Source organism: Halictus rubicundus, chromosome 1, assembly GCF_050948215.1.
Source record: "Halictus rubicundus isolate RS-2024b chromosome 1, iyHalRubi1_principal, whole genome shotgun sequence".
Lineage (NCBI taxonomy): Eukaryota > Metazoa > Arthropoda > Insecta > Hymenoptera > Halictidae > Halictus > Halictus rubicundus.
Genome location: NC_135149.1, coordinates 19,306,787 through 19,329,548, shown reverse-complemented (window position 1 = coordinate 19,329,548; position 22,762 = coordinate 19,306,787). Strand labels below are relative to the sequence as shown.

General features: G+C 39.0%; 2 protein-coding genes across 2 annotated transcripts; both read right to left on the bottom strand.

Annotated features, from left to right (window-relative positions):
* Positions 1 to 174: 174 nt before the first annotated feature.
* Positions 175 to 12,768, bottom strand: LOC143354510 (uncharacterized). Its single transcript, XM_076788709.1, has 12 exons — positions 12,057 to 12,768; positions 10,641 to 10,979; positions 9,974 to 10,175; positions 9,762 to 9,917; positions 9,265 to 9,297; positions 8,809 to 9,075; positions 8,204 to 8,724; positions 7,196 to 7,537; positions 5,688 to 5,889; positions 5,468 to 5,623; positions 714 to 757; positions 175 to 609 (listed from the first exon to the last, which is right to left on the bottom strand). Exons 1-12 carry the CDS (start codon positions 12,416 to 12,418, stop codon positions 543 to 545), a joined length of 2,691 nt encoding a protein of 896 aa, XP_076644824.1. The 5' UTR covers positions 12,419 to 12,768; the 3' UTR covers positions 175 to 542.
* Positions 12,769 to 13,205: 437 nt separating this feature from the next.
* On the bottom strand, positions 13,206 to 22,759 carry LOC143354326 (uncharacterized). The gene is made up of 11 exons (XM_076788369.1): positions 21,429 to 22,759; positions 18,875 to 19,213; positions 18,553 to 18,754; positions 18,326 to 18,481; positions 18,062 to 18,091; positions 17,778 to 17,796; positions 15,943 to 16,336; positions 15,018 to 15,356; positions 13,843 to 14,044; positions 13,617 to 13,772; positions 13,206 to 13,358 (listed from the first exon to the last, which is right to left on the bottom strand). Exons 1-11 carry the CDS (start codon positions 21,788 to 21,790, stop codon positions 13,311 to 13,313), a joined length of 2,247 nt encoding a protein of 748 aa, XP_076644484.1. The 5' UTR covers positions 21,791 to 22,759; the 3' UTR covers positions 13,206 to 13,310.
* Between the last annotated feature and the right edge of the window lie 3 nt (positions 22,760 to 22,762).

Sequence of the window (22,762 nt, the reverse complement as noted above, 5' to 3'; positions counted from 1 at the left end):
GGAGAAGGTAATTGTTTCGACAGGATAAGTCAACTGCACGCGTCGGAATTCACTGTGTTACTGACTAGGCGATTCGTTTTTCGTTTGAACTCCCCGCAGTCGTCTTCTTCAGCGATCACTTTACGCTCCCCGATGGGGAGAGTATGTCATTACGGTAATTATTCATGAGCACGCGACATGTGCAACTGCCATTTCGAGAACAAGATCGCAACCACAGTGCGAAATTTCTTTTACCAAGCGACGACATGGAAGAATTGCGTTGAATAATAAAATTGTCGATGACTGGTAGCAATTTCTTACGGACACGGCTAATTCGGGGTCTAAAGAAGTCATAATCATATGTCAGTTCGCTTTTTCTTGGTCTCAGGGATGGAATTCCGTACTAGCTCAGGGAGGTCACCATGGTGGAGTTAGCAGGTATAGTGATCATAGTAGAACCGCGAAACTTTGCAAGAGTACACGTGTGAATTTAAGAGAACGTATATTCTACGATTAAAATGTCCCTATACTTTCATATACTTGCTCCACCGAATTTTTATGTCCTAACCATTTCGTCCCGAATAAACCTTGTTTGTCCAACAATTCCCTGGCGTGTTGTCACAAATATGGCTACAAGTTGAATTTATTGCAGTCTATATCTTTATTGTACATACTCTGGCATAGTCTTCTCAATTTCGTTCTTTCTTGATGGAATCTCAATTATAATACGTTACGTAGTACGGAGCACGTTGAATACCGAGTAAGAAGTCTTGAGCACCTGTAAAAGAATCTAAAATTCTTATCATATAATTATCAGTGTTGGGATTCAGGGTGGACTGTATAAATTTATTATACTTCTTCAATAATTAACAATATATATATTCTATATTATAATACAAGGAACTGTATAACGTTACATTTCTGCACACGTGCTCAGTCTTTCTTTCGTTCTTCTCGACTGCCATCCCTACCATTCCCACTCTCTCCTTCGCCAGCGTCTCTCTTACAGATGGCGCACTGTTCATTGCCCGCGCAGTATAAATGTATTATATTTCACACGCCTCCTTACATTTATACTAGATTCAACAAATTTCGGAATTTTTCAAATTTTTCTTTACATAGAGACTTAGTGAAAATATCAGCAATATTTTCTTCTGAGTTAACTTTTACAACATCAATGATACCATCTTTATAATTATTATTCACGAAGTGAAAATGTGTCTCTATATATTTCGAATTTTTTGTGAAGTTTCCATACTTGGCGATACTTATTGCTCCTGAATTGTCTTCAAATATTTGGATAGGCTTTTCGACATTTATGTTGAATATTTCTAAAATTTCTAGTACAACTTTTATCTCACTTACTGCCTCTGATAAAGCCACATATTCCGCAAAGTTGAGGCCTTGGTTACACTGTTTTGTTTTTTTGATTTCCAATGAATTGCATTTCCAAACATTCTTATAATATATCCAGATGTTGACTTTCTGTCTACAATATCGCCTGCCCAATCGGCATCTACATAGCAGTCCAGTATCGCAACATTTTCATTTTTATTAAACGTTAATTTTAAATCTCTCGTTAAGTATAAATACTTTAAAATTCTCAATGCATACTTGTAATGACTTTCGTTATAACAATTTTGAAATCTGCTTAAATAATTCACACTGAAACTTATATCCGGTCTAGTTGCTGAACTAATGTATAAAAGAGCCCCAATCAGATTTCTATAACCGATATCATTTCTAACTACTTTCGCTTGTTCTAACCTTAAATTTGTTTCCATTGGTGTATTGTACAACTTACTATTCTCGATCTTATATTTTCTTGCTAAAGATTCAATATAAATTTTTTGGCTCAATGTCATTATATTTTCATTATTATTATAATCAATATTTATTCCAAGGTAATTTTTTATTTTGCCCATATCTTTCATTTGAAATCTTTTTGACAATTTACTCTTTATAATATCAATTTTCCTTTTGTTTTTACAACATATTAACAAATCGTCGACAAATAATATCAAATAAACTATATCCTCTTCATCAATTAAAACATATAAACAGTAATCGTTTTTGCTTCGCTTGAACCCTAAGCTACTTACAAAATTATCAAAGCAATTATACCACGCTCTTGGACTCTCTCTTAAACCATATAACGCTTTAAGTAATTTACAGACTCTATTTGTTCCATCCTCATAGCCCCTGGGTTGTTTAACATAAATTTCTGAATACACTTTGCCATTTAGGAACGCTGTTTCTACATCCATTTGCTCTATATTCAAACCCTCTTGGCAACAATATGATAATAAAATTTTCAACGTTTGCATTTTTGCGACTGGAGAGTAAATATCTTCCACTATCTCTTTCTGCTGAAAACCCCTGACTACCAATCTAGCTTTAAACTTAACATCAGATTTCTTTGTGAAAACCCATTTGACATCTAATACTTTTTTATTCTCTGGCCATTCAACTAATTCCCAAGTTATATTTTTATTTAAACAATCTATTTCTTTGTCCATAGCCTCTTTCCAAAATACAGAGTCGGTATCATTCATTGCATCCTCAAAATTATTTGGTGTATCAGCGCTACAATAGTTTACATAAATAAAATTATTATAGACAAAATCTTTATCATTGTACCGTTCAGGAGGTTTTCTGCCCCTCTCTGACCTACGCAGTTCTTGATGTTCAATGTTCTCTATAAATTCTGGCGGATCCTCATATTCTGAGTCGCTACTTGACTCCGGACTTTTTTGTGAATTATCTTTTTGTTTAATATCTTTTATTTCAGATTCATTTTGATCATCATTCAACCTAAATCCAATACATTTTACATCCTCCTCAACTATATCAACATGTCTAGCAATAACTATTTTATTATCCAATAACACTCGATAACCTACTTCAGTATAACCCAATAGAATTCCTACCCTAGCTTTTTGATCCCATTTCGAATCTCTTTTCTGTTCAGGTACTCGTACGAAGACTCTACTTCCATATAAACGTAAATGTTTTACACTAGGCTTATTACCAAGAAATATTTCATAGGGCGTTTTCCTATCAAAGGTATTAGCCAATGTTCTATTTTTCAAATACGCAGCTGCACATACTATTTCTGGCCAAAACCGCCTATGCACTTTTGCCTCAGCTAATAAGCATCTAGACATATCCATTATTGTACGGTTAAATCTCTCGGCTGTTCCGTTCAGCTCATGAACATAAGGTGGACAAGCATCAATTTGTATTCCCTTTTCTCTCATCAATTCATGAATATTTCTATTTATATATTCCCTTCCGTTGTCACATCTTAATTTCTTTATAGTTTTACCTGTCAAATTTTCTACTTCATTTATGTACTCAATAAAACAACCATAAACTTCAGCTTTTGATTTAATTGTAAAAACTTTGGCTAATTTACTGTAATCATCCACAAAAGTTAAAAAATATTTCTCACCATTTAAACCTTCTGTTGCATGTGGACCATTTAAATCTGTATGTACTATTTCTAAAATTTCTTTGGCTCTAGTTCTATTATTTTCAAAGGGAACATTATGCATTTTATTTTCAATACAAACTCTACATTTCATAAATTCAGACCCTATATCATTTGGTATTCCATCTAATAGTTGATCTTTACATAAAGTATTCAAATATTTAAAATTTACATGGCCTAGAGTACGATGCCACTTTTCTTTGGAGGTCATTGAACTTGTTACATTTGAGCATTTCCCAGAATAATTTAATTCACTTTGCATTTTATATAAACTACCTTCTTTCCAAGCTATAGCAATCAATCTATTATTTTTATTGTAAATTTTTGATGTATCATCTTCAGACACAATTTTGTTCTTATTAGTTATTTTTGCAAAACTCAAGAGATTTGATTCCATTTCTTTTACAAAAAAAAACGTTAACCATTATTATTTCTTCCTGTCTCTCATATACTTGAAAATAACTAACCACGTTTCCTATTTTTGTCGCTTTAAGTATTCGACCATCGCCTACTTTCACATTTACCGGTTCTTTCAACTGTATACATTTATTATAATATTTGTCGTCGTTAATAATATGGTCTGTACACCCACTATCTAATAGCCAATTTATTTTCACCCTACTTTTTACCTCTAAATTTAACGAGTTGCACTCAACCGTTGTACAAAATGTGCTAACGCTCCTGTTCTGGAAGTTTCCCTCTTGCCCGTGTCGACGTTCGCTGTTGCCGCCGCCACGGCTGTTTCCATGCTGCTGGTATCCCCCTCTATAGCCGCCGCCTCTGCTGCGACTCTGCTGGTATGCGCCTCCTCGGCCACGTGTTTGACTCTGCCCGTGATGACTACGATTCCATGAATCACCGCTCCTTGACCAACAATCCTTCATTATATGCCCCGTTTTTCCGCATTTATGGCAGGTTATGTCCTTTCTTCCTCCTCCGCTTTTTGTTTGACTCATAAAGGCATTTGATCTCACTTTTTCACTATCTTCTTTATTTTTCAGTTCTGACATTTTTATCTTATTTTTCACATATTCTACCGTTCTGTCTTCTGGTTTCATAGCATCAATTAGATCTCCTATATAACTGTAAGATACTGGTAGAGTGTTCAACATATAGTTAAGTTTTTCTTTTTCCGTTACTCTGGCTCCCGCACTTTTTAACTCGTTCACGTTCTTCTCAAAGTCACCAAAAAAACTTGCCGAATCACTATAGTCATTCAATCTTAATTTTTCTAGTTTGTTCCGGTACACAATTTGTAGGGCTGTCGATTCCCTCAAATAAAGTTCGTCAAATTTTTGCATTATTGCACACGCAGTTTCCTTATCACTTATGAATTCCAATTGTCTGTTAGATACAGCACTATATATATAGTTTATCGCCCTTACGTTTTTCTCATCCCACTCATCAGTTTTATCTGCGTTCGTTTTCTCTCTTACCAAAGCTTCATCGCATTTCTTCATTTTGCAAAACATCCTTATTCGCTTTTTCCACGATGCATAATCTTCTCCGTCAAAGACCGGTATGGTCACATCTGACATTCTGTTGGCCATTTCTTCACTATTCACTTATTCAAGAGCACTTTTTCTTCAAATTCTTCCTTGTATTTTCAACAACCACGAACCGCTGCTACCATGTTGGGATTCAGGGTGGACTGTATAAATTTATTATACTTCTTCAATAATTAACAATATATATATATTCTATATTATAATACAAGGAACTGTATAACGTTACATTTCTGCACACGTGCTCAGTCTTTCTTTCGTTCTTCTCGACTGCCATCCCTACCATTCCCACTCTCTCCTTCGCCAGCGTCTCTCTTACAGATGGCGCACTGTTCATTGCCCGCGCAGTATAAATGTATTATATTTCACAATCAGCAATATTGAAAGATCCCAGACTATGTACAATGGTACAATAAAATTCAAACAAATGGTCAAACGAAAATGGTAATGGTAAAAACAATAAGAAACAGAATCAACGAGAAAAACTGACAGCCATGAAAGCGTCCAGGTTCACAGCAACAATATGGCCGCTCGACAACTCGATGGGGGACGTGGCACGCTTCATGACGAACATTAACATCTTTTTCGAGCTGTTATCCAAATCAGGCCAGTTGCTCGCGAAGATTATTTCGGGAACTTCGAGACTCTGAAACGACAAGTTATTAGATCGTGAACGAATGAAATGGACTCTTCCTGTTTTGAGAATGAACCTTCAGCTTGACCTCGTTCCCGTACCAACAGTAATAAGACAGCTGCATCAGAGTGCAGACTATGTACATAGCACATTCGTATAATTGCGTGCCCACGTCCATTGTGGTTATTCGGAAAAGAGTCAAGCAAACCATGGGCGTGCTCGCCATGAACTGAAAACCCATGATCCCGTGGAAATGTTTGTTCACGTCCGCTGCCAGTCTGTGAACAGTTGGAAAATTAATTGTCTTAAGGGGATTTCCAAAATGTACTTTAAAAATGCGATGATTCAATTCAATTATGTTTAATATTATATTGATATGCAATATTACATTAACGAAATGGTAAATAGAAACGTAGGGAGATAGTAAAATTTCATATAAATCTACAAATAATTATATTATTAATATTTACACATTAAATAATTTATTAGCATAAATTTGAGTGAAGAGAGAGAGCGAGAGAGAGAGAGAGAGAGAGAGAGAGAGAGAGCAATAATTTATTTAAGGGTTAATGAAAAGTAATCTTTGGCTTCTAGGAAACAATAACACAATTGTAATTATTAGTGAGTTTTATGCATTTATGAAAAAAATGGCTAACTGCAATTTTAAAGAGTCGAAGCATTAAAACAATCGAAGAGTATTCACGCATTACTTATTCTCCTGCAAACAGTATTAACGGAAGAAATAAATTTTCGTTTGACGAAGAAAATGTTAATTTTGCACAAAGATCCGCAGTCGTAATCATATATCCGCCATTAATCATTGTGGAGGAAGTCGTACGGCAAGTAGTTGGGGTAATTCAGTATCGACTTAAATAGTAACAGTGGTTTCTCTTTTACGATTTTTCATCGTGTTTTGACAAAAGTTTTTGTACTGGTCCTTGTTTTTGTATAGGTGCGTCTCTCCCTTAATTTAGGGAGAGACGCACAATTAATGCATGTAAGTGTATTAGGCAGTCGTTTTTATAAAAAATGAAGCATCCTTTTTTTAATTAATTAAAAAGCGATAAATTAAAACTGAGGCTTGTTTTTTGCCACACTATTTTTTAACATCTTCCACTTTAATTAATTAAAATTAATTGATTTATATTTATTACTCTGTAATTAGGCAATTAAAAAGGAGATGCTTCATTTTTTACAAAAACGACTGTTGTTTAGAATGCCTCAAATGGATGCATGAAACATGTACTATGTATTCTACTTTATGTAATATGTGTGGTAGAGAAAAAAAGAATAAAAGTAGGGAGAAGAGGATATAAATGAAAGGAGTGCATCTAACTCCAGGCCCTAGGAAGAGATGCACTTTTTCGAACATTTTTAAACAGCATATTAATATATTAATATAAAAGTTTTACTCATTTCACGTTCTATTTTGTTAAAGAGACTGAGATAAACAATTGAACTATGGCTGCCTATTATTTCAATTATTTTCTGTAAAATTTTTATTAAACAGACAACAAAATTTGATTGCGTCTCTCCCGGAATTACCCTAATTAATACGATTTGTAACAAAAATTGAGAACTAACTGGTATATGTCTTCATGGTGGTTGGCGCACGCTTTCACCGACAGATTCGGATCCCTCATAATATTTTGCAAACGGTGTTGCAGCAGCGTCAGTTGACCGCGTATGAGTATCATCAGGCCGCTGATCAGAGTGTCATTCGCGTAATGCATGAACGTGAGTGTTATCAAACCGCTAGCTTGATGACAGTATGTCATCGTGTACAAGGCCAGAGGAGAGTAGTCATACGGCACCCACACGCGCGGATTCGCTAGATTTCTCACCTTCAGATCTCTCACCACCGACGAGCTCCAAACCACCAACACGTACAAACTGATCACGAACAAGAACGCCAGCGAATTATTTCTGCGAACCAGTTATAGTCATTTTAACCACCTGTTAGTTCACTCTCTGCACTCGAACAGTTTCCACGAATTGAAAATACAGTGATTTCTCTGTATATGTCGGCAGGGCTTGGATGATAAACGTCGCGGAATTATCCCCACTACCGCGGGGTATACCCCGCGAGGGGCAACGAAGCTCGAACCTCGTGGACGATAAACGACGCTGGCAAGACCCGTGCCGTTGACATATATCGAGAATTCACTGTAATAATATAATTGCATCCATTCGTTCCTATCATAAACGCATCAAATCCGCAGTCTATAAATGGAATTTGATTGATGCAGATTTGATCAGACAAACATCGAAGGTGGAAAAGTCTTCCTTTAAACCGTTGGTTCTTAACCTGGGGTGCGGAGAAGCATTTTTCCAGGGCTGCGTGCGATGTTTTTAAATTTCCGATGGAAAATGTATTTTTTAATAAATAAGTTATCTTGCAATAGATGTAATTTTCTAAATGAAAAAATAGAAACGCATTTTTCAAGTGGGTGCCGATCACTGAAAAGGTTAAGAACTACTGTATTAAACGGAGATTATTTTTCTCAATGCTTAAATTGCACGTTCCGCGAACAACCACGAGAACACAACACACGGAACGATCTATCTAATTGAAAAATTATGTTAACTTACTGAATCTCTTTATCGTATTTCATTTTAATAATCCTCTCGGCCTCGTTCGCGGGCGTGAAAGGTTGCCGCTCCATCTTGTCTATGAGAAACAGTATGTTGTCCCGTTTCCCCAAGAAGTTGAGCATCTTGTAAATCGAGATCATCATCGCGACAGTAATGTAAAAGTTGTCGCAGAACTCGGCCTGGTTCTTGACGTTGAACACTATGTCGAGAACCGACGTCCACATCGCGGTCTGCACGAGCATCAACACCAGAAACGAGTATACATTGTACAACCTCCTTTTAGCTGTAGACGTCCAGGTGGCTGGTGGTAGACAGCCCAGAACTGTAAAGGCTAAGAACGTGTATCTAAACGCTGTCGTTGTCATTTTTAATGAAGAACACTTCAGACTTATTCGTTCGAGAGATATTTTGGCACTCTGAGAAGAAGGGACTTCTATTCGTACAAAAACAAATGCTTCGTTGCGTGTTTCTTCAGGTATCGAGTTCGAGAAGGCAATTATTTCGAAGGGATAAGTCAACTACGCGTGTCGGAATTTGCTTTGACACTGACTAGGCGATTGGTTTTTCATTTGAACTACCCGCGTCTTTAGGGATCACTTTACTTCCGATAGGGAGAGTATGTCATTACGGCAATTATTGATGAGCTCTGCAACATGTGCAACTGTCATTTCAAGAACAAGATCGCAACCCCTGAAGTTCGAAATTTTTTTACCCAGCGACGACATGGAAGAATTGCGTTGAATAATAAAACTGTCGATGCCTGGTAGCAATTTCTTACGGATACGGATAATTCGGGGTCTGAAGAAGCCATCAGCATATGTCGGTTCGTTTTTTCTTAGTCTCAGGGATGGAATTCGAGCAAAATGTGTCTACGGAAAGGTCCTTCCTTTTTTTTTAAAGTCTACATTGTTCTCGACGTGAGAAGTTATTTTTCATTGCTGTGTACTTTCATACGAATTTATTGTTACTTGCGTTAAATATAAGTTTCACTCGAAAGTGTTTCGGTATTAAAATAGTTCAATTTCTGAATCGGTGGCTGCTGGTTACCCTCATTGTAGAATGTTGTATGCAGAGTAGGAGGTCTTGAGCACCTACAATAAATATTGGTATAATTATTTATAACAGATTTGGTGTATCTTTGACGTGTCCTGCGTGAAAGGAAGTCTGTCTGAGCCGAAGTGTGAAAGAAGCGTGTTTGGGTCTCGGTGACAGGAGTGAAGTGTTTAGGGGCGCCAAGCGCAGGGCGTACGTGACTGATTGGGTTTACCGAATGGATGTGAGATTGACAGAGAGAGAGAATGAGAGTGCGAGAGAGGAAGAATGAAAGTGGGCCTCAGACAAAAGGAACGAATGCGAGGGCTGTTATGTCAGAAGAGCGAGAGTCGCGAGCGAGTGCGTTGACGAAATGTCGACTTGTGCGTTAAGAGAGAATAAAGGACTTTAGCTTAATCGGTGTGAAATTATTCCACCCGATACGCCACACCTAAGGCCTAGGGGTTTCCAATTGAGAAACGAGTGCATTACCAATTGAATGGGGAGATTGATTTGCACTCACCGTCATGAAAGAATCCAGATTCATCGACACAATATGCGCACTAGAAAACTGCATGGGGAATGCGGACCTCACCATAATCATCAACAACATTTTCTTCGTGTTCTCGTCCAAACTTACCCAGTCGCTATTCAAGATAAAGTCTGGAATTTCGAGGCTCTAAAATAAAAAATTCCATTAAATCCTGAAGGAAAGAGGGGAGTTCAATTCCCCACCTTCAGCCTGACTTCGTTGCCGTACCAGCAATAGTAAAATATCTGCATCAGCATGCAGAATGCGTACACGAATGTCTCGATCATTCTCGATCCTATACCCCTCTTTAAGATACGGTATAAGAGGAAGCAGATGATCAGCATACTTGACAAGAATTGAATGCATAAGACCACTCGAAAGTCTTTGTTCACCTTCTCGACGAGTCTGCAATCGTTTAAAATTATTTAAGAATACTTGTTGATTTTATAGTTTCACTGAAGTTGCAATTAATTTAACACTAGGTTCACTGAGTATTAAGGGCGACTATTTTACGTTACTTTATAAAAATTACAAGAATTTATACACGCCATTCCTTTTATAGTACAGATCCAAAGAAATAAATTTCACATTAAAACTGCAATAATCGTACATTAAAAATATTAGAACCCGCCATTTCGACGTAAGCCCAGTGTTAAATATAAAATAATAATCTCAAGAAGATTTTAATTTTTTTTGGAACACGATAGAATATTCAACAGATGGAATAATTTTTCTTCTTCTCAAATTTTTACAAACCGCTGCACAAAATTTGTATTTGCATCACGATTTGCAGCCTAATCGCGGGCTCGATTTGCTATACAGAAAGTTTCAAAATCAAAAATGTTGCTCTAACATGAACGAATGACTTACTTGAAGAGAAAGTTATGATGTCGGACGCACTGCTTCACCGATTCCTTCTGATCTCTGTTGATGTTTCGCAGGCGATGTCCGAGGATCTCCAGCTGGCTGTATATGCAGAACATCAGCCCGCTGAACAGAGTGTCATAAGCGACGTTCATGAATGATGCGATGAACACGCTGACAGCCTGGTGAGCGTAAGTGATGGTGTACAAAGTTGGAGACGAGTAATCGTACGGTACCCAGGCACGGAATGCTAGCGCTCTGTTCTTTGGATCTCTGATCAACGAGGTGATCCATATTATCACCCCACACGAACCAAACATGCTCATAAATAAAATTGTAAGTTTCCTGCAATCGGGACAATGTTCAATTCAAAGTCAAATTGAGTGAAATTTCAAGCGAAAATTCGTCCACTTTAAAGCAAGCAGAGAGCATTGAAATTTGGAGCAACAAAATCAGTAGTTTGCCATCTTTCTCTGTTTCCGAAGCAATCTATAGTGAAGCAATCTCTGAGGACTTCGAGTACCATTACTCTAAAATACAGTGTTTGAGCACCCTCTGTTTGAAATTTTATGAAACTTCTTTTTTGTAGACTTTTCTAAATACTGTAAAATGTTTGACTTTTCCTTCATCTTGCAATATTGTTTATCTAAAATCTATCTTTAATCTATCGTTAATCTATCTTTTGTTTATCTTTTTGTTTGTCTAAAATTGTGAGTGCAACAAAATTTCGTAAATTGAGCAAAAAGTAATGAAATTAATGTTTCTATTGTACAGAGTTCAACTATCCCGGTAGTTTTTCACGCAGTTATTTTAAGAGGATATAACAGTTAATAATTTTTAATTAATCCGACAAATATTAAAGATATTCTTCAATTTCGCCTGCTGCTAGTTCACGAGAAAACTAATACAGTCTTGATCTAAGCCGAACGGAGCCACATGATCTTAGTCAGCTCGCATATCCCCTCCACTGGGGAGCGTACCGCTACTAATCCAATTACAAAACTTCTTTACTTTTCATTATTTTTTTATGGGACATTCACCAACTTATTAATTTTACAGCTTAATTTAAACTGTATTTAGTGGTTTAATTGACGGTATATGGTGCGACTTCGGTCGCGCCGTCCGTGTTTACACGTGCTGTCCTTTTCTACAGTCTATATCTCTATATATGTCTATATCTCTATATCTATATATGTCGCCAAGGCCTGAATGATAAACGTCGCGGAATTATCCCCACTACCACGGGGTATATGGACGCCGAGGACTGACACACGACGCTGGCAAGACCCGTGTTGTTGATAAATATCGAGAATTCACTGTAGTAGCCCTACACGATGTATGTCACAGCACGGACCCGAGGATTGGGCTTAGATCAAGACATTACTGTATTACCATCGCTCAATCATTACGGGGAGTACTAACTCGTTTATGGCATCGAATCTCGTCTCTATCATCATTTCCGTCGCATCAACAGGCGAGTAAGGCTTCCTCTGCATCGAATTGATCAAAATCATAATGCTCTTGTGGTTCGTCAAAAAACTGCACAACTTGCAGTACGAAGTGATCTCGGGCAACAACGAGTAGAAATTGTCACTGAATTCGTCTTGATCCTCGACGTTAAATATCATGTCGAGAATTGTCATTAACAAAAGAACCTGTAAGAAAACGAACACTACCACCGAGTACACTTTGTACAAAAATTTCTTGGTGCTGGAGGTCCATGTGGGTGGTCGTTGACAGCCCAGCAGTGTCAGAACTGTGAACGTCATCCTCAGTGTTGGCATGGTTGATATTATTTTTTTCCTCCCCACCAAAAATATATTCGCTATAAATTTTATATCGAGCAAATGAAATCGAAAGATTTGGTCAATTCTCTATGGGGCAAAATTCCCAGTTCTGATCATTTGATGTACCTGTACCAATTTTGTAAACTATAGACCAGATTTTTAAACGAATTTAGCCTGCGGAATTTTTTGGAGATACTTTGGAACGAACACTAGACAATAGTGTCTCGATAGTTCTGACTTGGCAGTGCAGTGTCCATCGGGTCACTGCCAACCACTGACTATCGGAATTCCGTCTGCACCCTCTCGAAAGAGTCAGTTTCTTGCTGACAGTCTTTTTTTGTCCCGCTGCGATGGCTGTATTATTATCGGACGAGCACGCGACTTCTGCAATTGCTATTGCAACCCTCTCGCGGCGTAATTCTTCCTTGTTTTTCGCCATAGTGTGCTATACTGCGAGCTCGCGGGCTCAGTACAAGGACAGAAGGACATAAGGAGGAAGCGTTTAATAATGAACTTGAGGAGAAATGACACGTTGTAGCCGATTTTCGTGGTCGAGGGGCGGTTAATAATTTAGAGCGCGTTTGACGAACTCTTCCAGCATCGGTCAATTAATTCTATCCGACAGTTTGCTGTCTATAGTTGTTGCAAAATCGTCGGGAGAACGACGTAAAGCGAAGTCGAATAGATTATGGTGTTTTTAAAGGAAAATGAAAATGTTCGGGCACGAGGAACGCGCAACATAAAAGGCAAGTCATTCTTTAGTGTTAAAATATTGCGGATTTCAAGCTGAATTTCTATTTCTATTCCTATCAAATACTTTACATATTCTAGTATGTTTCTGGCGAACTTAGAACTATAACCGTACGCATTATCGCAGATTTATGGTCGGTTACCTTGGCTGAAGCACATTGTACACTGAATATGAAGTCTTCAGCACCTGGAACGAGAAAACAGTATTGGTAGCCTGCGGATTTTTATGCACACGTTTCATCAATTAAAAGAAAGAAGACGCCCATGAAAATCGAACGCTTCTCTTAATAATTTTAATAGGTTGTGAAAAACGTAACTCCAAATTTAATGTTTCCTCTATTTGCGTGTTTCTACTAGTTTTTGCCACAAAATCGGCAGTCCAATTATTACTACATATTTTTCACCGTCGTAGAATGATTTCAAGCATGGCAGATTTCATACGGACCGCCATGAATGAGTCAATGTTCACCGACAGGATGTGAGCAGTGGTGAACTCGATGGGGAACGTAGCCCTGATCATGATCATCAGAAGCGTCTTCTTAGTGTTGTCGTCCAAATGGGCCCAGTTGCTCGCGAAAATCAAGTCCGGTATTTCGAGACTCTGAAACGCGGATTTACGCAAGAAAATTATGAAGCTTGGTAAGCTGATATTTCTTGCTGTAACAATGAACCTTTCGTTTGACTTCGTTCCCGTACCAACAGTAGTAAAATATCTGCATCAGCATGCAGAACGCGTACACAAGGGTCGCCGCTAGCCTCTCGCCCAGATCAGTTTGCGTGATTCGGTAAAGGGTGAAGCATATGATCGCTATGCTAGCCATGAATTGAATGCACAACACCGCTTGGAAGTCTTCGTTCACCTTCGCCGCGAATCTGAGACGTCGTTGAATTAGTGGGGGCTGTTAATCGAGGGTTCGTAGAATAATCGGTAGACTGCGGATCTACAGTGAATTCTCGTTACGAGTCAGTTCCGTCGCGCCGTTCTGGTCACTGACTCTTATACGAAATCGGAGGTTCTCATATCCGTCTACAAGTCATAAAAACCTATGACCACTAAGCGATAGTGACAAGAAGACTGAGAAAATGTCTTTCTCCGATACAATTACGGAACTTCTTTATTTTTCGTTATTTTTTCTTATGAAACTTTTACCAACATATTCGTGGCATTTTTCTGATTAAAATGGAATCAAATATGATATAATTCCGATGATATTTATTTGCGTAATGCGCGATGAAAGTTTCGAACGCAGAGAAGGACAGCGTATGGGAAAGAAAGAAACGCGGAGAGTCGCGGCTGCCGGCACAGATCAAAGCCTTTAGCGCAGGCCTTTAAATAAAAAATTTACCGTCTTTATTATTAATTATTTTTTTATGAGACTTTCACCAATATATTTGTGGCATTATTCTGATTAAAATAATACCAAACGCGGTATAATTCGGATCACATTTACACTAATTTTCCGTTAAGGTAGTTGTAATGGGAAGTAACTTTCATCGTTCATTACACAAGTAAATATTATCGGAATTATATCACATTTGATTCCATTTTAATCAGAAAAATGCCACGAATATGTTGGTGAAAGTTTCATAAAAAAAATAACGAAAAATGAAGAAGTATTGGGGTATACTCACAGGGTATACCCCACGGTGGTGTGGGTAGTTCTAATGACTTTTAAACGGGAAGATTGCACTGACTTATAACGGGAATTCACTGTAACTACAATAGAACGCTAGCAAAATAGGAAACGTGGCTTCCAGAAATAATTGTAATCTCTTTTCTGACTTTTCCCTCGTTCAGATTAGTGCCAGCGAAAGATGGCGAATGGCCTAAAAAGAGCAGACATACTCGTACAGAAAGTTGTGATGGCGGGCGCATTCTCTCGCCGAGTCCTTGCCGCTTTTCATGACGTTCTGCAAACGGAGACTAAGGATCTCTAGCTGGCTGTGTATGCAGAACATCAAACCGCTGAACAGGGCATCGTAAGTGACGTTCATAAGCGAGGAAATGATTACACTCACGGCTTGAAGAGCGAAAATCGCAGCGTACACTGCCGGAGCCGAGTAGTCGAACGGTATCCACAAACGGTACGCTAACATTTTGTTCTTCCCGTTCGTGATCAGCGTGGTCAGAAGAATCATCACTATACAGGCCTCCGTTGAGAACGTGTACAATACCGTTACTCTCCTGGAACAATACAATGTTTATTCCATACATGTCCCAAATGCCTAGCCGATAAAAGTCTCAGAACTATCCCTACTGTCGCTGGGTATACCCCGTGAGGGGCCTAGACCTCGGACACCGAGGAGTGCAAGGTCGTGTGGATCCAAGTATAGTATCTCCTGGCCAATATATGTCCCTGGCTAGACCCGTGTTTTGGACATAAATCGAGTAACCACCGTAATCATTTCCACTCGGAACGACCACTCAATCTAGACCGTGATTCTCCATCACGGAGTGTTCTGATTTTATTAAATAAGGGGTGATTCGATTTAATTTAACGAGTTCACAGGATCTGCTAATCCACATCGTGGTATCATAATGTATACAGATCAGAGCTTTTCAGTTTTTTAATGAAACAGTAGTAATTACCCAAGTCTTTTGGACACAGGTGGACAAAGTTGTACAAAAAATTATTGTTCCTACAGAATATTCCTACAAAAATGTGCTTGTAACTGTTTAATCACAGAAGGTCAATGGGAGTAAAAATTCTGAATTACGAGATACTATGGTCCACGTGAGAGCCAACGGTGAAATCACAATGAGTACATACTCGTTATGTTTATCGAATTTGGTCTCCACATCCATCTCCAGAATATTCTCCGGCGAGTATGGTTTTTGTTGCAAAGTGTCAATCAGAAGCATAATGTTATCCCCGCGAGCAAGAAAGCTGCAGAACTTGCAGCAGGTGATCAGCATAGGAATAGTCAAGACGAGGTTGTCGCTGAACTCATCCTGCGTCTTGACGTTAAATACTATGTCCAGGATAGTGATCACCGTCAGAATCTGTACGAGCATCAGTATCATAACTCGGTACACTTTGTAGAGTAACTTCATGGGACCGGTTGTCCAGGATGGTGGTCGGTGACATCCAATCACTGTCAGAATCGTGGACGCACATTGCAGCGTTGGCATAGTTGATTTTGTCAGCCGACCTCTTACTTTTACTCATTCGATCGCGAAATCTATCGGCCCTTCTAAACTTAATTGTTAATCGACCGAAATTCAGCTCTCAGATTTGTGCACGCACTCAATCAATTCGCTGTTGCACAATCGAATAGAATTTCCGATCGGGCAGAGTATCGGGGACGTGTTTCAACACACTTCTTAAGGAAACGAAATTTTATTCGAACGAATTTTGTTGAGCTGTTTTCACAGAAAGGAAAAGGAAGGAAGAATATAACGACTTCGTCAGAGTCTCGCATGTTACTGACAAGTGTGCTTAGCATGTTTTCTCCGCACCCCCCGGAACGGTTGCTCTCCTATTGACAACTTCCCTTCTGCTGCGCAAGCTGTGTTATTACCGTAATTATTGGCAGCGACATAACGCCGTACGGCGACAGCGGCATCGTTTTTTTTTTTCGAGAGAGGAGCGATTAGGGGGATGGTGTTTAATAGTTAAAAAGGGGTGACAGTGTAGTCGCTTTTAAAAAGGAAGGGAGAAAGGGTAAAGAATGCATGAGTGGAATGTCAGTTGGTGTTTTCTCGGATGTAACTGCAAATATCGCTGTGACAGTGAGGATACTTCAATCATGTCAGTAGAACGCTTTTCTCAGACGTGTAAACATCGTTTAGGTAATCCCCTAACTCTTACATTGTTAAGTCAATGCAACTCGTCTGTCAGCGATTTTTAGAATAGGATTCACATATATGATTTCTTTCCAGAAATGTTGGAAAATAATTTCAAAAGCGAAGGATCTCCTACGAAAAAGCAAGTATTCACGTCTGAAAAATATGAGGCTATATGCTTCATTTATTCATTGGAAGCATGAATTGGAAGAATTGTATACAACAATCCTCGGGGGCTGTTCGACTAGAGGTGGGAGAAAATGTAAGGGGTGGTTCTCTGTGACAATATACGACGAAAATGAAGAATAAAAGAATTGCGATTTCGGTTTCATTTTTTAACTATTGACAATTAAAACAGAGGTGTACATTGCGTACGTCATAGAGGCGTGCGACAGTCATGTATCAAGTGACAGATACCCTGCGTGTTTCACAAGAAGTCACCTGGCAGGAATTCGGCAGGAATGCGGGTGTAAACCGCCCGATTGGCTCATTTCAAACGCATTTGCGGTTCTAGCCGAATTACAGTGAATTCTCGATATATGTCAACAACACGGGTCTTGCCAGCGTCGTGTATCGTCCAGGAGACAGACCTAAGCCGTGTTATGTTTACACTCCTCGGCGTCCAAGGCCTCTGGAGCTTCGTGGCCCCTCACGGGGTATACCCCACGGTAGTGGGGATAATTCCGTGACGTTTATCATTCAGGCCTTCACGTCATATATAGAGAAATCACGGTATTGGCTAAAGCGTGTAAGTGGACGCGAGCGAGGACCCCCTTTGATACGGGACTGTCGTGTGTATTTATGACGTATGCAACGTACATCTCTGTTGGTCGGGTTGCTACAGTTTAGGCGGGTTTTAATTGATAATAACTACAAAATTAAGCCGAAATCGCAATTTTTTTATGCTTCATTTTCGTCTTATATTGTCTTAGAAAACCATTCCTTAAATTTTCTCCCACCTGTAATCGAACACTCTGTATAAGGCAAGTTAATTTTCATCGCTGGAACACGTTACAGATTTCAAACTGAATTTATTACTAATACCGGTTCTTACGTCCACTACAACGACAATTGGATTGGATCAATCACCCTCATTGAAGCACATTGTATACTGAGTAAGACGTTTTGAGCACCTGAAATAACCAAACATTTTCTCCCCGTATTATCAACACGAAGCTAAATTAATAAGGTTTCAAAAATAGTGAAATAAATCTGAGTTTTTGAGCAAAAGCAGGAGGTAAATAGAAATGTATTTTTCCTTTCAATAATTCTAATCGTTCTGACATCATTTGAACTGTTCCACTGTTCCATATTGCACCTACTCCGTTACAAATAAAATCCACAGTCCAGGAATAAATCATACTGACCGCCATGAAAGACTCTATGTTCACCGACAAAAGGCGAGCACTGCTGATCTGAATGGGATTCGTAGCCCGTAGCATAATAATCAATAGAATCCTCTTGGTCCTATTATCCAAGCTCATCCAGTTGCTGGAGAAAATCATGTCCGGTATCTCGAGACCCTGAAACACGAGTTCCTATTACAAAATCCTACAATTATCACACACTGAATCTCCTCTCCTTCAGAATGAACCTTTAGTCGGACTTCGTTCCCGTACCAACAATAGTAAAATATCTGCAGTAGCATAACGTACGCGTACATGAGTGCCTCGATCGTTCCCGAACCTAAATCCGTCTGAGTAAATCGGTAGAGGGTAAAGCAGATAATCGTTATGCTGGCCAGAAACTGAACGCATAATACTGCTTGGAAGTCCTCGTTCACTTTCGCTGCGAATCTGAAATCATTTTCGTCGTATTCCTCAAGAATCTCGTTGTAAAACGTTTAGCGTGTTATTGGACGAAATCACGACTTCTAAACGACGTGTAAGAAATTAACAAGAAATCGGAGAACGCACTTATATATGAAGTCGTGATGCCGAGCGCATTCTTTCGCCGACGCGTCGCCGGTTTTGATAATGTTTTGCAGGCGATACCCGAGAATCTCCAGCTGGCTGTATATGCAGAACATCAGCCCGCTGAACAGAGAGTCGTAAGTCACGTTCATAAGCGAGGAGATGGTTACGCTCACAGTTTGTAGTATGAAAGTGACAGCGTACACACCCGGTGACGAGTAGTCGTATGGTAACCACGTACGAAACGTTAACACTTTCTTTCCTGGATTTGTGATCAGGGCTGTGGCTACTGTCACCACTACGCACACCTCCGTCGAGCACGTGTATATGGATGTTATCAGTCTGCAATCAGAGCAATACCACTTTTCACGCTAACTTTCCCTTACCCATCGTGGAAAATCAGTTTTATCTGTCTTGGGTGAAGGAAAAGGCAAATTTTCGACTTTAGGAATTTTTCCTGCACGAACCGTAATACAGTAAAGTCTTGATCTAAGCCGAACGGAGCTACACGATCTTACTAAGCTCGCATACCCCCTCCACTAGGGGTTATACCCCGCGAGTAACGAAGAAGCTCGAGCTGCCTCGGTTGCTGAGCAGTGTAATGTGTAAACATGCCGCCTAATGTTTACTTTAGATACCGGGTCGGGTATATTGGTGTGAACCACTACTCATTCAATTACAAAACTTTTTTATTTTTAATCATTTTTCTATGGGACTTCCACCAACTTATTCGTGGCATTTTTCTGATTAAAATGACACTAAACACGATATAATTTGCACTGTATTTAGTGGTTTAATTGACGGTATGTAGTGTACCTGCGGTCGTCACGGTCACAAGAAAATAATGGCCCTACACCAGAGCCGGGCAGCTTGGGGTCCATGCGCCGCACACTGTTTCTTTCCCCTGTTCTCAGTGCCTACCAGCGTCTCCCAGCATTCGACTGGTATCCTACGTAGTGTCGCCAGATCAAGACTTGTTCCCCTACTCTAATTTCCCTTTCTACCGGACTATTCCCCACGCTTCCGCCGCGCGCGGCCCGGTCATGTGACGCGTTTCGTCTCTGTCGTGCATACTCCGGGGTACTGGCAGAGAGAGGTTAACTTTTTCCCCTCAATTCGTGCTCCCTCCCCTCATCTGGCGACACTGATCCTATGAAAGAAATAACGTACGGTCCGCGGGACCCAGTTCTCCGGCTCTGGAGACAAAGTCAAGCTCGGAGTGGTGCTGAAGCAGAATTGTGCTAATTCAATTACATCGTAATTCAATTACACAATTGAATTACATTGCATTTCAATTACATAGCAATTCAACTACATACGTCGTAACTGAATTACGCAATTCAAACCTTTCAATTATATCAATTACTAATTATTTTAATCAGATGTGTAATTGAAATACAATATAATTAAAATAACAGCTCTCCAAATTATAGCCCAGATCTTTGAAGAAGTGCGATATATTTTTATGTTTTTCTTTCATATTCTTGTTTGCTGTCTATGCGGCGTATTTTCTGTTCCTCGTCCTCGTCCATAATACATAACGCTGTTTTACGTAATTTAATTATAAAGTATTTTATAATTGTACTCTAATTGCAATTACGAAATTACATTGTAATTTAATTGAATGAAGATCTGAATTATAAATTACAATATGACTGTATTACAATGTAACTCAATTACTTTGTAATTATAATTCCTGGAGTAATTCAATTGTAATTCTGCACAACTCTGTGCTGAAGGGTGGGAGAACCGGCAAACTAATGGCGGGGGTCGCGCAGCGACTACGCACAGTAGTTCATAATCGTAAAGTAGGTGGACAAAATTCGAAAAATTGGATGACATCCAATAATTTAGTATTTGGTCTACCGATAAATTAATACTCGTCTGAATCTTATTCAACAGGTGACGGTCCTTGATCGTATAACAGTTTAGAACAATCCAATTATAAACGTTCAAGCGTCGATGTTCTCTCGAAACAGTAATCAATAGGTATATACAATATTACGCGATGATTGAGAATAACGTGTATATTTCCTACGCAAAATTTATTTCAAATGAACAATGAATAGTTGAAAGAGATACGAATTTTGTCCACCTACTTTACGATTCTGAACCACTGTGCGGCGGGGAAGAAGTTGCCCGGCTCTGCCCTACACGATCTATGTCGCAGCATGGACCTGAGGATTGGGCTTAGATCAAGACCTTAACGTACATGGAAGTTTTTGGCATAGAACGATTCTGTAGAGTTTCTTGAATATAATGACATATTTTTTAATTTATTAATATCTCGGCGCGTTTGAGTAACGTTTAAAGTGAGCAAGACGTTTCGAGGTTCATTGACGATTCTGCGGAGCTATTTTATTTTGTCAACCGATCACAAAATTTATATTTCAACTTTTCTTCACAGTCTCTTAACGAAAAAACTCCACTCTATAGCGAGGGGTAATTAGATTTCTCACTCAAATGTTTGTCCAGGAATATTGATGGATTAAAGGCGTGTTTGAACACCTTGCTCTCTGTAAATATTTTTTAAACACGTTTAACTGCGCATACTTACTCGTTGTATCTATCAAACCTCGACTCGATATTCATCTCGTCCTCATTGGCAGGCGAGTATGGTTTCCGTTGTTGACAGTTTATGAGAAGCATAATGCTATCACGGTATACTAAAAAACTGCAGAACTTGCAGCAGGTGATCAGCATGGGAATCGTCAAGACCAAATTTTCACTGAATTCGTCCTGAGTCTTGACGTTCAACACTATGTCCAGAATCGTTGATATGGTCAGAGCCTGCACGGCAATTAAAATTAGGCATCCGTACAATTTGTATAACAATTTCTTCGGCTTGGAGGTCCATGTGACTGGTGGATAACAGCCTATCGCTGTCAGGACCATGGACGCGCATCGTAGCGTTGGCATTGTCAATTGTGTTAACTGTTATCCTCCCTTTATTCATTCGGCTTGCGTCGATTCACTGCTTGCGTACGATTTATAGTTTCTTCAGATGGACGTTACAGAAATCTAGTTTATTATTATGGTCGTAATGTCCAATCTAGCTTTTTAAAACTCGAAAATTGTGTATTTGATTAGAGAAATTTCCATACCGAAAATCGTTTACTCGAAGTGAATACTGAGTGAAAATTAATTCGAAAAGGGAGCAGCAAAGGGTTGATAAGTTGTGGTTTATAGGGAAATTGTTAATACGGGAAAGGAATAGTAGATACGATGCACTGTCTCACCGTTACACCACAGACTGTCACATGTTACTGACTATAGCAAACTATCGGCATTCTCTCCGCACCCCCATAGTCGGTGTCCTATTGACGATTTCCCTAGGCAGAGGCTGTCATTACAATAATTATTGATGGGACATCTCCACTTACCATGCTCGCAACCCCTGCTGCACGTAGTTTTTTTCTCGCTGCTGTTCACTTCGTTTCCTCTTGCGTTCGGGGTTGCATTTCGAGAGGAGCGACTGGATAGGGGGATGAAGTTATTATAATAAAATGAGAGTCGAGGGGGAATGTATTGTAATGGTTTCTACTGGACGGAAGGTAATGCGTTTTAAAGAAGCCACAAGTTACAGCACCCTTTCAGTTCTCTTCGAAGAATGTTTTCGAAAAACTAGTGTTCCTGTAACGATTGTTTTAATATTTTGAATTTACAATTATTGAGACTGCAAAGATGCTTCGATGAGGAACTATCCCACAAAATTATTTCTTTGGATATATATTATCTAAAAAATGTCTAAAAAATTTGGATAGACACAGTCTTGTTATTATTTATAAAGTAATGTAAATTTTTAGCGTTCCGTAACGAGAGGCACAAGGAGTAAGGAAACTATATGTACAAGGCAAGTTGCGGCTTTCTGACATTAGAAGTACTATACAT